The sequence below is a fragment of the Saccopteryx leptura genome, chromosome 1 (genome assembly GCF_036850995.1).
Source record: "Saccopteryx leptura isolate mSacLep1 chromosome 1, mSacLep1_pri_phased_curated, whole genome shotgun sequence".
Lineage (NCBI taxonomy): Eukaryota > Metazoa > Chordata > Mammalia > Chiroptera > Emballonuridae > Saccopteryx > Saccopteryx leptura.
In genome coordinates, this window is record NC_089503.1 from 106,030,898 (window position 1) to 106,045,164 (window position 14,267).

At 38.6% G+C, this 14,267-nt stretch overlaps 1 protein-coding gene across 4 annotated transcripts in view; it reads right to left on the bottom strand.

Moving 5' to 3' along the window:
- SPEF2 (sperm flagellar 2) overlaps nt 1-13,826 on the bottom strand; it is a 156,858-nt gene extending 143,032 nt beyond the window's left edge. For all 4 annotated transcript variants that reach the window (XM_066373513.1, XM_066373542.1, XM_066373523.1 and 1 more), the window contains exons 1-2: nt 13,762-13,826; nt 4,948-5,050 (exon numbers count right to left, since the gene is read on the bottom strand). In XM_066373513.1, the coding sequence (XP_066229610.1) occupies nt 4,948-5,050; nt 13,762-13,819 (161 nt within the window). In that variant the 5' untranslated portion in view covers nt 13,820-13,826. The remainder of the gene's footprint in view (nt 1-4,947; nt 5,051-13,761) is intronic.
- Between the last annotated feature and the right edge of the window lie 441 nt (nt 13,827-14,267).

Sequence of the window (14,267 nt, forward strand, 5' to 3'; positions counted from 1 at the left end):
GTAGATACTATTATCTTCAACAATTGCAATTAAATCTTTATAAGTGTATAGAGACCACTTAACATTTAAACTTTATATACTGCTTCTAATATACTGTTGCTCAAGAGCTTGTTCTCAAGTAGTTCAAGTAGTGGTTTTAAACCTTTTATTATTATTATTATTATTATTATTATCACACATGCCATTGAAAATCTGATGAGACCTGGAAAGAAAACACATATCCACACAAAATGTGCATAGCATTTTTGGGTGCTTGTGAATCTCCTGAAACCTAGGCAAACTGCAAGTTAACAACCTATCTCTGAAAGGAGATGGGGCTGGGGAAATACGGAAATGAACTCTAACTATGAATAAGAAGCCAGTCGCATGGGAAGGCCAATGTCAACAAGAGTGACACAGAACTTGAATTTCTTTTCTGCTTATGTGCTGTAACTTCCTGTCATATTTCCTCTGTCTACTATAACTCTTTCAACAGAAATTTTAGGATATCACACTACATCAACCAAACTTTGAATATAATATTTCAGATTAATAAAAGAGAAACAGATCTTAGAAGGGATGAGAAGAGAAAATGAATGCTACCAAGAAATCTTGTCAACAATAAGAGCAAACATTGTTTTTTAGGTCTTTCTTCTCAGGTCCAGTTTTGCAGTTTGTTCACCAACAAATGACTTTACAGTGTGAGGTGACAAACACTTGCCTAAAATGATTGGTAGAAAACAGACCATATTTTAAAGGGTATGACCAGGAAAGAGAATTGTCAGATCAATGACTTGTGGTCCCTCCTTATACAGGTGCTTTATACCCCTTTTTAGCTTCTATGATGGTTAACCTTTCACACCCTTCCTCTCTGAGGAGTCCTGTATGCCTCATCCACTGCACATATTTGGCAGGAGATGGCTTGACACCCACTTGTCAGAGCTTTGACCTGGCTCGTAACTTTGGCTGCAGAGGTTAGGAGCAACATAACTTGGGTGGGAGAATCAAAAAGTAACCACTACTCATTTCTAAATTTCAACAAAACACAGCCTATTACCCAATAAAAGTGTAGGACATTCCTCTCCTACTACGTGTATCGCATGACCCCCTGAGTGCAATGTCAGCCTGCTAATGGTATGGCTCAGTCACACATCAAGCTTCAAAATGCCTTTTAAGGAGTGGTCAAAGTATCCAGGTATCACAGTACATTTTCCTAGAAGTTTTTAACATATACTCCAAATTTCCAACCAATCAAAATTTTGGGAATATCACTGGTATGTACATTGCTGGAAGTCCATTCCTGTTATAGAATATGCTCGATTAGTATAACGTGATGATCAACAGTTGTTTTTGAACAGAGAGAACCCCCTGGGGCATCTCTGCTCTGGGGACAGATGATGTAAGTGCTGACTCTATGGAATAAGAAATGTATTCTGGGAAAAGTCCTCCCTCTCTCTACTTGAAATTCTAATTTGCCAAGGGACTACCTGTCTTCTCTCCTCCGTGCCACCTGGTGAGCGAATACACCTTACAGAGTGGGTAGAAGCTGCCCTCCCAGGGAATAGCTAGGCTTCTTTACATTTTGTTCTCTGAACTAAGCTGCTTATTTCCCACCCTTTGAGAAGAACTAAAAATATTCAGAAACAGAGAAGTCTTTTGGAGTTAGATAAGTTATTTTTAAGATTCAGTAATTTCCAAGGTAAATAACTTAGTTATGAGCAACATATACTTTATTGTTTATATTTTAGGCTAAAGAAACTAAAAATATTAGACTAAAACTCACCAAATCATGAGCTCTGGCATTAGACAGCTGCCTAAAAACAGAGGTTTTAACAAAGAAGGATACTTTCCCCACCGACTACACTATTTTAAAAAGTGGGTTCCAAGAACTACAGATGGATAGTATTTGGCTGTCAGGAGAAGCAGGTCCCCTACCCCATCTGCAGGATTGCGATGACTCTCAGGGGATAGAGTCAGTCTTTGCCATGGGCAAAGCAAGGCTGTTATACATGATGGGCTCACACCCACCCAAAGTTGGGGCAAGGGTGTGAAAGTGACCCTCTGCTCGGTTTTCCCAGCCCTATCCCTGGCAAGAGGTTGCTTCAACCATCCTTTTTCTTTGTGCAAAGAGCTCTCTGTTCACTAACACTTGTGCCTTTATAGTTGTTTCCATTCAAATCAGGTCTCTCTTTCCATTTCACATAAAGGCCCTCAATGGTCCTGGTAACAAGAGACAATTCAGTGCACCTGAAATATGTGTGTGTGGTATGGTCAGTATGACCCTTTAAGTTTCCTAGGGCTAAACAGGTGCACTTTCTGCACTATTCATTTATTCAATAGAGAAACATTACAGTGTGTCTGGTATGGGCTAGGGGCAATGTTGGGAGCAATGCTCAGCAACTCTGCAAACTAGTTGAGGAGTAAGCATTCATGTATTCATTCATGAGCCATTGTTTGGGTACCTTCACGTGGCAGGCGTGTAAATAAATAATTACAACTTAATGTGAAAAGGAAAGTGTTGTTCAAAGTGTTATTAGAATAAACAAAAAGGAAACTAAATCTGCTAGGAATTTCAAAGAAAAGTTTAGAAAAGGGGTGAATTTTAAGTTGGTCCTAAGAGTGAATAAAAGTTTCTTGTGTTGAAAGTGAAGGAAGGCTATTAATATGCAAAGGTAGAAAGCATAACAAAAATATGTGGCATGTTTGTGGAGCAGGGCAGCTTGGGTTAGGGCTCCAGGGTGGCGGAAAATGTGGCTGAAAAGGTGGATGAGGGTCATGCTGGATGAGCACCTTGTAAGACATGCCTGGAGAAAGCAAAACTGGGTCATCTAAAGGTTCTTGAGCTGATGGGAATATCATACCTAAAGGATGTGGATGTAGAGTTTTATCTTCATACTGAGAAGTTCAGTAAAGGTTTCTATATGTTGGATTTACTAGGATCTATAGCTATTCATTAATTCAAAAAATGTTGACTGAAAGCCAAATATTTCTGTAATAGCCCTAGAGTTGCAAATAAAAACAACTTAATACCTCTAACTTCAAGGTGTCCGAATGCACAATGTGCAATGTGAAAGAGGTCCAAGTAAAGGAAGTAACAACCAAGACATCAGTGTTGGAATATAAGTCAATGTGTAAGGTAAGTTGATAACCTTCATACAAGGGTAACAAACAACAAAAAAAGGACTGGAAATCTGCTTATACACATGTCATCACAAATCAGTCTGTGCATATGAAATCTCCTGAGAGAGCCAATAGGAGAAAAGGGGGGTGTGGACACTGATCTGCCTACTCTAGGAAATTTACACCTTAAAGCCTGCTCCTGGATTTGATGGGTGGGAAGGCAGTGCAGGGGGAAACAGGTGGCATAGGGCTGGGAGCTCCAGCAAAGCAGGCAGTCGGGGCCAAACTGTGAAGGAACAGGAGCAAGAGATGAGAGATATGGGGTGTAGGGTATGGATTAGAATGTGACTCAGTACCATAGAAACTTAAGAAATTGTCTGGGATGAAATAAGTATTTCCAATCCATGATGTGTCCTGTATTTTACTATTATTACCTGTACAACTAGCAAAATCTGGATTGTGAAAGAATCATTCATTTCTTGAATGGGAATATCAGAATACTTTGCTCCGACATATTGCAATGCAGGTTCTATTCAATGGAGGCCTCATGTTCCAGGCAGCCAAAAGCTAAAGAATCTTTGAGTGGGAAATATCAGGATAAAACATTATGGGTTCAGAGTGGGACTTCAGGAATGGCAGAATAAGTACTTATAAAAACCACTTCTCTATAAAGGCAGTAAGAAAACTGACAAAAATTACAAAAATCAACTTTTTCATAACTCTAGGCTTGTAATAATCCAAGGAGCACAGAGAATTTGAGGGCAGTGACAATATTCTGTATAACACTATAATGGTGGCTTCATATTATTATACATTTGTCCAAAACACACTAGGATGGCTATGATAAAAAAGATAGGCAATAAACAATTGTTGACAAGGATGTGGAGAAATTCCAAGCTTCACGCATTTCTAGTGTGAATGTAAATGGTACTTTAAAAAACAGTTTGGATGTTTCTCAAAATATAATCTTAGACCATATACCCAGCAGTTTCACTCCTAAGTATATACCCAAGAGAAATGCAAACATTTCCATGTAAAAACACAATGTCTATAGCAACATTAGTCATAGTAGCCAAAAATAACTCATGCCCATCAATTGATGAATTCATAAACAAAATGTGGTATATCCAATCATAATTATTCAGCAAATGAATAGAAATGAAGCAGTACTTATGCATGCTACAACATAGATGAACCTTGAAACATCCTAAGTGGAAGAAGACAGTCACAAAATTCCACATATTGTTTGAGTCATTCAATACAAAATATGTAGAACAGGCAAATTCATAGAGACAGGAAATAGATGAGTATGTACCAGAGACCAGTTGTTTAGATAGTGGTGATGGTTGTAATTATTCTAAATATGTAAATATACTTAAAACCACAGAATTGCAGGCTTTAAATGGTGAATTATGATACCATACATGAATTACCTCAATATAGCTGCTAAAACCAAAAAATACAATGGATTTCTTTTTTACTATTAGTTAAGTTCTAGTTTATATTTTGAACACAAAGAAAAATACTAAATGGCCAGAACACTATTTGCTGTTTCACTTCTTCTTTTAAAAGAAAGCAGAACCACGTAAAAAAAAAACAAGAACTAATCTGGCCTAAGATTGCAAGAATATAGCAGATATTAAAATAGGTCTTGCTGGCACCCGGAACACTGAAGTATGTATTCATGAGGAAGCGACAATTTCCATACTAAAGGAATTGTTGGCCGACTGAAGCTCTTAAAACATCTTTAGATTGATGATTCTTAGAAGTTAATAATGGAGGCTAAAACCATTGCAACGCCAAACGAATTGACCGTTTCTTCTTACAGTAAGAAATAATCTCACTAACCTGCTTTCTGAAAATTCTAAAAAATCATCCTGAAGGTCAAATTTATGTAGAACTTCTCCAATTAGGTAGCCACTGGCAAATACCTTTGCAAATGACGTGGGACCTGAATTTTTAAATGTAGAGATTAAAAAGTAAATACGTCACACATAGTGATTATACACTTTAATTATGAATTCATAGAGTAAAAATCCATAATTTAATTTGAACTCAAAATTCCATAAAATACTTCTGGAAATATATTTTAATAACCAAATAGAAATATTGAAGTTTAACAGTAGGCATCTACTAAAAGTTCCTGCATATATCAATACTTGATAACATATGAAATTTTGAAAGAAAAGACAACTTTTGATCAAATTAAAAAACAACTAATGAAATTTATGACCATATAGTTCACAACAAACTTCCAATATATTTTGTAAAATTATGCTGTAATACCACCATTATCAATACAACCTAGGGATGATAGTAGCATAATATTTTGGCCAAGTGAGGCACAACCTAACTTTTTTAAACAATAGTTAAGACTTAATTCTAACCTTTTCACAATGGAAATTTTACAAAACTCATCTGCATCTTTTGAAATAAAGCCTACTGAACGTGGTCAAACTTTCCCTTGGCAGTTTGGAAGGTAACTCTGGTCCAGCTGTTCTGTGCAACAATGAAGATAGCCCGGAGTGAACAGGCTTTGGAGCCAGAGGCAGCTATGTTGAATTCTTGGCCCTGCCCCCTGGTAGCTGTGTACTTCCTGAGTTTCTATCCCTGGGACATACAGAACATTTCTATACCTATCTTGGAGAGCTATTTTAAAGATTAGAGGTAATGTAGGAGAATCAGTACCATGACTGCCACATATGAGACACCGAACGGTAAGTGCAGAAAAAAAGAAAATTAAGTATTTAATAAAATTTGCTTTCTTTAAAAATGTCTTTAGTTTGTGGTCACTTCTTTTATGAAGCAAAAAATATACGGTTACAAGGTATTTGAGGATGATATATAAACTTGATATATAAATTGTGTTATTATAGGACAAAGCCATCATCTCAAATGATTTCAAAATCTCACAGAAATCTTCAACATGTCTTTTAAACAATAGCAGTCAATATATTCTATATGTATCATGGCAGTATCACAAACTCGTTCGTACCAGGTTACCCTCTGTTATCTATCAGACTGATAATAAGGTGGCTAATGGAACACGAAGAAATGCTTGGTTTATAGACCTGATGCTTGGTGTGTGATGCAGCAGGGAGAAGTGAATTGTTTCCCAGAGGTCTCTGCACGGAGACCCCACTCAGAAGACTACATTATCATAGGAATAAGACTCTTATACTTCTGATACCAGCCCACAATGCTGCCCAAAGTTTTCCTAATTTTTGTTTCCAACTCATTTGGTACTCTTAATAACACCCCAATACTTTAGGTTGAATCAGCACAGTAATAAAGGAGTTAAAATGATGTCAAGTATTCCCAGTGATTCCATTTACTCAGGGTGGCCTCCCAAACTGCCTAGCCTTAGAACCTATTAACTATCTTCTAGCTTCCTATAATAGTAGTTGTTTTGAAGCAACTGAAATCTGAATGGCTACTTCCACCTCCAAAGGGCAGAGGCGTGCCACCTCTTCCTCCGAGTCACTGCTGCTTTCTCCTTTCTGCCAAGACCTGCCCTTGCTGGCCCGCAATGCTGGTGCCTGGGCTCAGCTGCCACCACTGTCCTCACTGTACCATCTGGGCTGCTCTGGATGTGCCTTGCTTTTCTTCTGTCTGCTGCTTCCTTTTCCCGGCTTTTCTCCCTTCTCTCTTCCCTAGCCCATCCCCATTCCTCGCTCTGTTTTCTGAAGAGCCACTAGACAAAGCCATTGTCAGGCCATAGATTTCCTTCCTTTTTTAGATTTTATTTATTTATTTATTTATTTATTTATTTATTTATTTATTTATTTATTTATTTTTGGAGAGAGGAGGGAGAGAGAAGGAGAGTGAGAAAGAGGGGGAGAAACAGGAAGCATCTACTCGTAGTAGTTGCTTCCTATATGTGCCTTGACCGGGCAAGCCCAGGGATTCGAACCAGTGACCTCAGCATTGTAGGTGGGCGCTCTATCCACTGCGCCACCACAGGTCAGGCTGGATTGCACTCAGTAGCCTGGAGACTATCTTTGCACTCAGGAGCTATGCTGTATTCAGGTGGTTTCATTCCTCCCCTCCACCCCCCTGGGTTTTGCTCTAGACCTGCTGTTCACATTGACTGAATGCCTAAAGTCTAGCTCATGAATAACCGGGGAATAACTGTATCTGACTCCATCACTCTCGATGTAGCAGGCAAACAGTCAACAATATGTTTGCTACAAAAAGGTCACTAGAAAAATAAAACCATTATCCACTACCTTTGAATTGGCATGTGGTATTAATAAGGCAATTTTAAAATGGATAAAACGGAGGCATGTATGGATATAAAGGTCAAAGAAGAATAAAAACATTATTTCACAATCAAGGAGTTTACTACAAATAATCAAGTTCAAATAGATCTATCTGCAGTTTTTTATGCATACTTCATTCAGATTTACTGTGTGCTACACAGACTGAAAAGAGAACAGTGAGTGAAAAACTATAGCAACCAATAAAAGCAACAAAGGGAAAACATGTAGTAAAACTAAAGGAGAAGAAAGAAGAATGCCTGCGAGAAATTAGATAAGAAAACAAAAAGATATATATGCTAGGAATATATAAATTAAAAAGCATGAGAGAACAGATAAAATGTCAGAAAAAGAAATGGGAATGGAAGGAGAGAAAAAGTGAGGAAAAAAAGGAAAAGAAAGGAAAGTTTATTTTCTCTCCTTTGGTTTATCACATTTTTCTTCCCACTAACTGTTCCTAAACATCATGGCTAGTTTCATGACAGCCCCCTCTATAAGTTAATTTGCACTGACAATTGAAATTTCTCACAAGAAGGAACAGCTGGGTTGACTGTAGGACAAGGAACAGTGAGGAGTGTGAGAAATAAATAAACCACGGGAGCCCAGGGAGGAGTGTCACGCTGAGCTTACAATGATTTACACCCAGGATGAGGTTGGTCAGCCACGACTCAACTGCGCGTCCAATCTTCCAAGCCGCCTGACCGATCCCCACAATTAAAGTTTCTTTTGCTGAATCCCTGATGTGGGCCTTTGTGAAAGGTCTGCTTTTAGGCAGGGCCAGCGGGGGAAATGGTCCATGTGCTTCTTCACCTACATGGCCTGAGCCAGCTGGAGAAAAAACAGGAAGACGACAAGCCTTCTATATTCCTAAATGGCAACGAGGACAGCTCTGGCTGGGGAAGAAGCCTCTAGGTGTGGCTCCTTGCCCTTAAAGAAGCCAGTGGACTTTGGGAAGCTATGAGAACCTTATCTGCTCACCTTTTCTAAGAGGGGAGTGATGAGCTGTACCTCATCAGAGATGGTTTGAGAATTAAATGAGATATTGCATGTAAAGTCCTTAGTGTTACTCCTGGCATATGGTAAATGCTCAGTGATAATTTATTATTATTATTATTATTATTATTATTATTGCCTTCTAATTTAAGATAACAGGTTATATTAATTAGAAAATTCATAAGCTCAGTAATAGAGCCTCAATGACTATAGTACAGACATTCTTATTTAAAGGTAATTTAGTATTCAGAAAGCAAATATTATACCTGACACTGTCCTCAAATTCAAATACAAGCCCACACGTAGGCTGCATCACGCCCACCAGAAACACGTGCCAACACAGTTCATTTCTACCTCAAAATATTTCAGTGGGAGAAATAAAGACTAAACAGCATCGTAGCATCTTTGGTCAATTTTTGCCACTAAATGAATAAAGAGATTATTTGGATTTTGGAATTGCAGATAAGAGTCTATAGACCTATACATTCCATGCTCAGTGGCCTTCGCTCTTGTTTTAACAGAGGAGCAAAGATCTAGCCTGCACAATCAACCACATTGAAAAAGCCAAACAAATGTGCATTCACCCGAGAGAGGGAAAAGCAGCTGCTGAAGGCTGGGCCCCGGCCTGGCCCCATCAGGCCCTCACAGCCAGGCCTCGGCATCCTCCTGCTGAGCATAATTTCACAGCACACCAACACCACACAGGGCCGCTCTGCGACCCTGCTGGATCAAGACAAAAACAAAATCCCTCTGTAATCATGTTGTACTCAGACAAAAACAATATCGTACAAAACACAGAAATTACCAAACATCCACAAATCTGCTTGTTACGAGTGGTTGCTGGTTTTTTTTTTAATTGTGGCTTTGCTGTGCTTCATTGTACCTACTTCCTGGATAAGATTTATTAAAACACTCAATCATAGAGATAGTTGCTTGTGCATCTGTCAGTATCCAACTCAGAGCAAAACACCACTTCCTTGAACCCTCCTCAAAAAAAAAAACAACTTAATGCAAGACCAAATGCCTTAAATTCTTTCTACCACCCTCTTACTGAGATGCCCCACAGTTTTCTTGTTGGCAATAAGTCAATAAACCCAACTTTGTTCAACTACATGGTGGTCTCTGGGTAAAAGAGGTTGGCAGTTTCTTTCTCCCGTATAAGAATTGGATGGTGAACCTTCTCCTTTGAAGACTTTATTATAATTCTCAAGACTTACTATTTGAAACAAAATTTATATCTTATAATAACCACTTTCATGATTTAAAGTTTGGGTGCCATTATTTTCTTGACACTTCATAGCTTAAAATTTTTGACATTGATTTACACAACAGCTTTTTGTTATTAGATTTGCTGTCTCAATTTCAAGTCAAAGGAAACCAAGTTTTAATGGAGGGAAATGCTGCCGAGCTAGCCAGAAAATATCCAAATCTGTTGTATTACATGGGAAGCAATATATTTCCTAATGACCCTGAGGGATGACGCATGAGAAAAACTGTGTAGTTTAATGCTACCAGATAAAAAGAAGAATGAATTAAAAAGTCAGCAGGCTCAGAATCTACTGCTAACTTGCCACTACCTAGCTGTATAACCCTAAACCAGCGGTAGTCAACCTGGTCCCTCTGCCCACTAGTGGGCGATCCAGCTTTCATGGTCGGCGGTAGTGGAGCAACCAAAATATAAATAAAAAGATAGATTTAAATATAGTAAGTTGTTTTATAAAGATTTATTCTGCCAAACTTAGCGAAAATCCAACATAAAGTACTTGGTAAGTAATTATTATTATATGCTTTATCTTGCTGTAACTCTGCTTTATCAATTTTATAAAGTAAAGTTACTTCCCTACTTTATAAATCACCATTACTGTGGACCCGGTGGGCAGTTAGAAAATTTTACTACTAACAGAAATACAAAAGTGGGTGGTAGGTATAAAAAGGTTGACTACCCCTGCCCTAAACAAATCTCTAAATATATCTTACTTAATTACCTCATATGCCAAAGAACAAAAAAATGATGCCTAAGATTCTTTTTCAGATCTAAAGTTCTAGGACTCTTTGATATGGTAAGGTCATCAAAGGCCAATAAAGTTCACCACAATATATTATAAAATGTATGTAAATAAATATTCAATAGAATATTTTAATATCTCTGGTTTAAAAATAAAATTTGATACTTTTGAAAAGGTCTTGATATAAGGCTAACAAAGCATAGGCCCTGCCCAAGAGGAGCCAAATAAAAGGTGCCCTTAAATTCTGGGACAAATAATTGAAAATATCACTTCCTAAAACAAAAACTACTAATATTTTCTACAAAAGAGCAAAATTAGCCACCTATGAAAACTTATACAAAAAATAAAACAAAGAACATAGTTGGGGTGGGGAGGGATATATTCGGTGGGACACTAGAATCTATGTAAATACAATAAATTAAAATCAATCAGAAAAAGAACATAGTCTATCTCTTAAAAGTCAATTAATCTATTCAACATTTTTACATATTTTATAAATGACGGTCTTTGCTATAGATTTGCTATAATGGGAAAATACACAAATATTGTAATTTCAGAAACTTTTGTGGTAGTAGGAACACAAGAAAATAACACTGAAGAGTACGGTTTTTTCGTGCATTGGTGGAAAAGAGGAGAAAGAGAAAAGGAAGGAATTTGACTCTTTTACAACCTAACCTAATCTAATCTAACCTGTCACTGCTATAGTATGTAGATATAATAGCTCTAGAGCAGATAAATAAAACAATTCAAATATTAGCTTAATTTGAGAGTTCTTTTGATAATATCTAATTCCTGATTGTCCATGAGCAATCTCATCTATAAATTTGGTCTTCTCCCAAGTGTACCAGCCCATGAAGATGGTGCATCATGTTCAACTGCCAGTATAGGTTTCTTGTATCCTTTCCTCATGATAAACTGGTACCTTGGTTTATAAAATCAGAAAAATATAATTTCAGTTAATAGAAAACAATTCTTAAGAACTTGCTTAAAATAGTTGAAATAATATATTTTGAGTATCTTGATGTAGTAGATGTTAGGAATTGTGCTAGGTATTTTTCATTTGCAAACTCATTTAATACTCTCCCAAATATATAGTAATTCTTATTCTTACTTTTTAGGGTATAAAGTTGAGGACCTAGAGACTATTCTTTCTACTTTGGATACTAAAAATTTTCAACATAGCCACACCCAGAATCCAAAATAACATGGATTATCTTGCATATACCTCTTCACAAAGGATCAGGTTGCTACAGTACATGGACTCTGACGGCTTCTAATCAATTATTGAGAATGTTCAGTTATTTGTGGAGAATATTTTGATGTTCATTCCCTCTTAGGGTGAATTCCTAAGAGTTTTGTAAAACAGAGGCAATATTTATTCTTGAAAATAATGGAGCATTCTTTAAAAATTTTTTACAGAATCCTTCAGTAACATTACTTATTTTATATTATAAATTTATATTTGTATATATATTAAATATAAAATTTATATATACTTATATAAAATATTACTTATTTTACATTATAAAAATAATTGCTTGATTTTTCAGGTGTAATTTTGTGTTGAGCAACTTTTTTGTATTCTAAGACATTTCATTAATATACACATCTAAGCCATTATTTTCCAAGGGAAATGGTTTGGTTAAATTTAACTCACAGAAGATCCTTAGCTTTGGTAAAATAGATGTGAATCTTCCCGTGTTGAGATTAATTTGAGTTTCTAGTGACTCCAGAAACCTCCCTCCATTAAGTGGAGGGAGATTTCTTAGTTGAGGATCATTGGAATTCATTTTCTTTACTGCTGATATTCAGGGTAGTCCAGACAACACAAAATTCAGTAACGTGCTTTATCCAGACTGACTTCAGCCTTTCAGAATAATCCAGAAATCAATTGGCCTTAGCTGCCTCTCTAAAAAGACTGAACCAGTATTCAGCCTCATCAAGGAAGCAAATACCCTTACTTGACATTCGTATCCTGTTTGCTTTGTCCCAGCAAGTAACATAGAGAAGGAATCACTTCTAAACAAACACTAATAAATCCACAATTGGCACTTAACCATCTAGGAATTAAGTTATGGCCTGTGAAGTTATAACATGCCTTGGTGGATGAATTCCTCTATTTCTTGTGACTTCAAATGGAACAATGATTCCTACAAAAGGAGCTCACATAAATACATTTGGGAGGGCTGAGTTTTTTTCTTTAAAAAATATATTCCCTAAATATAAGCTCTAACATGCAATATAGTGCCTAAGAGCATAAGTCAAAGATTTAGTTTCATGGGCCCTGGCCAGATAGCTCAATTGATTAGAGTGTTGACCCAATATGCCAAGGTTGTGGGTTTGATCCCCAGAATAACGAATCAATGTCTCTCTCCCTCTCTAAAATCAATCAGTATATATTTTTTAAAAGATCTAGCTTCAAACATCAGCTGTGTGACCTTGAACAAATCACTAACCTCTCTCAGTCCCTTTTGCTCGTCTATACAACTGAGATGTCTCTTAGGGTTTTTTGTTTGTTTTTTGTTTTAGGATTAAATATGTAAAGGGCTTACTTAGCACAGGGTCTGGGGTTCAGTGCCTGCATGTTCAATAAGAGGTAACAAGTAGGTAATACACAAAGGTGCATCTGGGAAAACAAACTGAAATGATTTGGGTTGAAAACCTCTTGCCTTGAGCAAATACCACACCGGCTGAAAAAATACCACACCTGCTGATGAAACCATGGAAAGAAGCTGAGATTGGAGTGCAGTGCTGAGCTGGAAGTTCTTGGCTATCACAGAAGTTGCCAGCATCCAACATTGTCACCCCCCCCCCCCCAGGGGAGTTGTGAGATTTAGAGACTTGGGGTGGCAACTTCATGGTTGGGATAAAATCAGGTTAGAATAAAGGTAGCTTTTGGGCAAGAGTAAACAGTAGTCAGAAAGAGCTAATGTTCATAAATTTGGGACTAAAACGGCTATTTTTGCAAATGTTAACATATTCGGCATGAACTCACTTCACACACACCTCTCCGGATGGCAGTTAAGTATGGAAAGTACGACTGAGGTCTATTTTATTCTGGAGGACACAGTCTCCGGGAAGGTATTGTAACTGGTCCAGCAGCACAGACACCTAGGAGTGCGGTAACTGGCTCTCAGGCCTCATACTTCATTGGCTTGCCAGCACTGTAGGTTAGAAACTGCGGGGTTGGACCCCCCTGATGGCAGCATGGGGATGGGGGAGGCCGGCGGTGGCCGGGATGAGGGAAGAGGGGGGCCGGACGGGTCCAGGGCGCTGCAGGACCCGCAGGCACCCGACCTGCCGCTCGGCTCGCGCCAGCCCCGCCACCTTCCATCAGCGCGCCGCGCTCGGGGCTCCGCAGCCCGCTCGCCCCTGGCCCGCTCCCCCGGGGCTGTGTCACTCACTCACGGTCTGGGACACCTTCAACTCTTGGTTGAGCCACTGGCACAATATCTGCGACATGGTTCGGCCTGGGCGTCCCACGCACGGCAAGTAGAGAAACCAAGCCCACCGGCTCGCGTCCTCTTGTTGCCAAGGGCAACCCGTTGCTAAGGAAGCGTATCCAGGCCGGGGCTCAGTGAAAGGCCACAAGAGGAGGGGCGACAGAACCCAGGCGCGGAGGACAGAAAATCGTGGCCTGCCCCCTTCTGGCGGGTATGACTGCAAGGCTGTGAAGGGTCAGAGGCGTGGGCAGAAGGGAGACGCGGCACAGGGTCAGCTGGGTGGCCCGTAAGGGGGCCAAGAAGTTAACAAAGAGTGGGTGTGCAGAAGTGGTGAGGCAGGAAAAGCTATGGACCGAGTAGGGGGTTTTTGGACTAGCAGAAAGATGGAGAGTCTTGATGGAAGGGGAATATTTTTTCTTCTTATTTCTCTTTTCAAGAAACCTGTTGAAGATCTTGCTCTAAGGGCC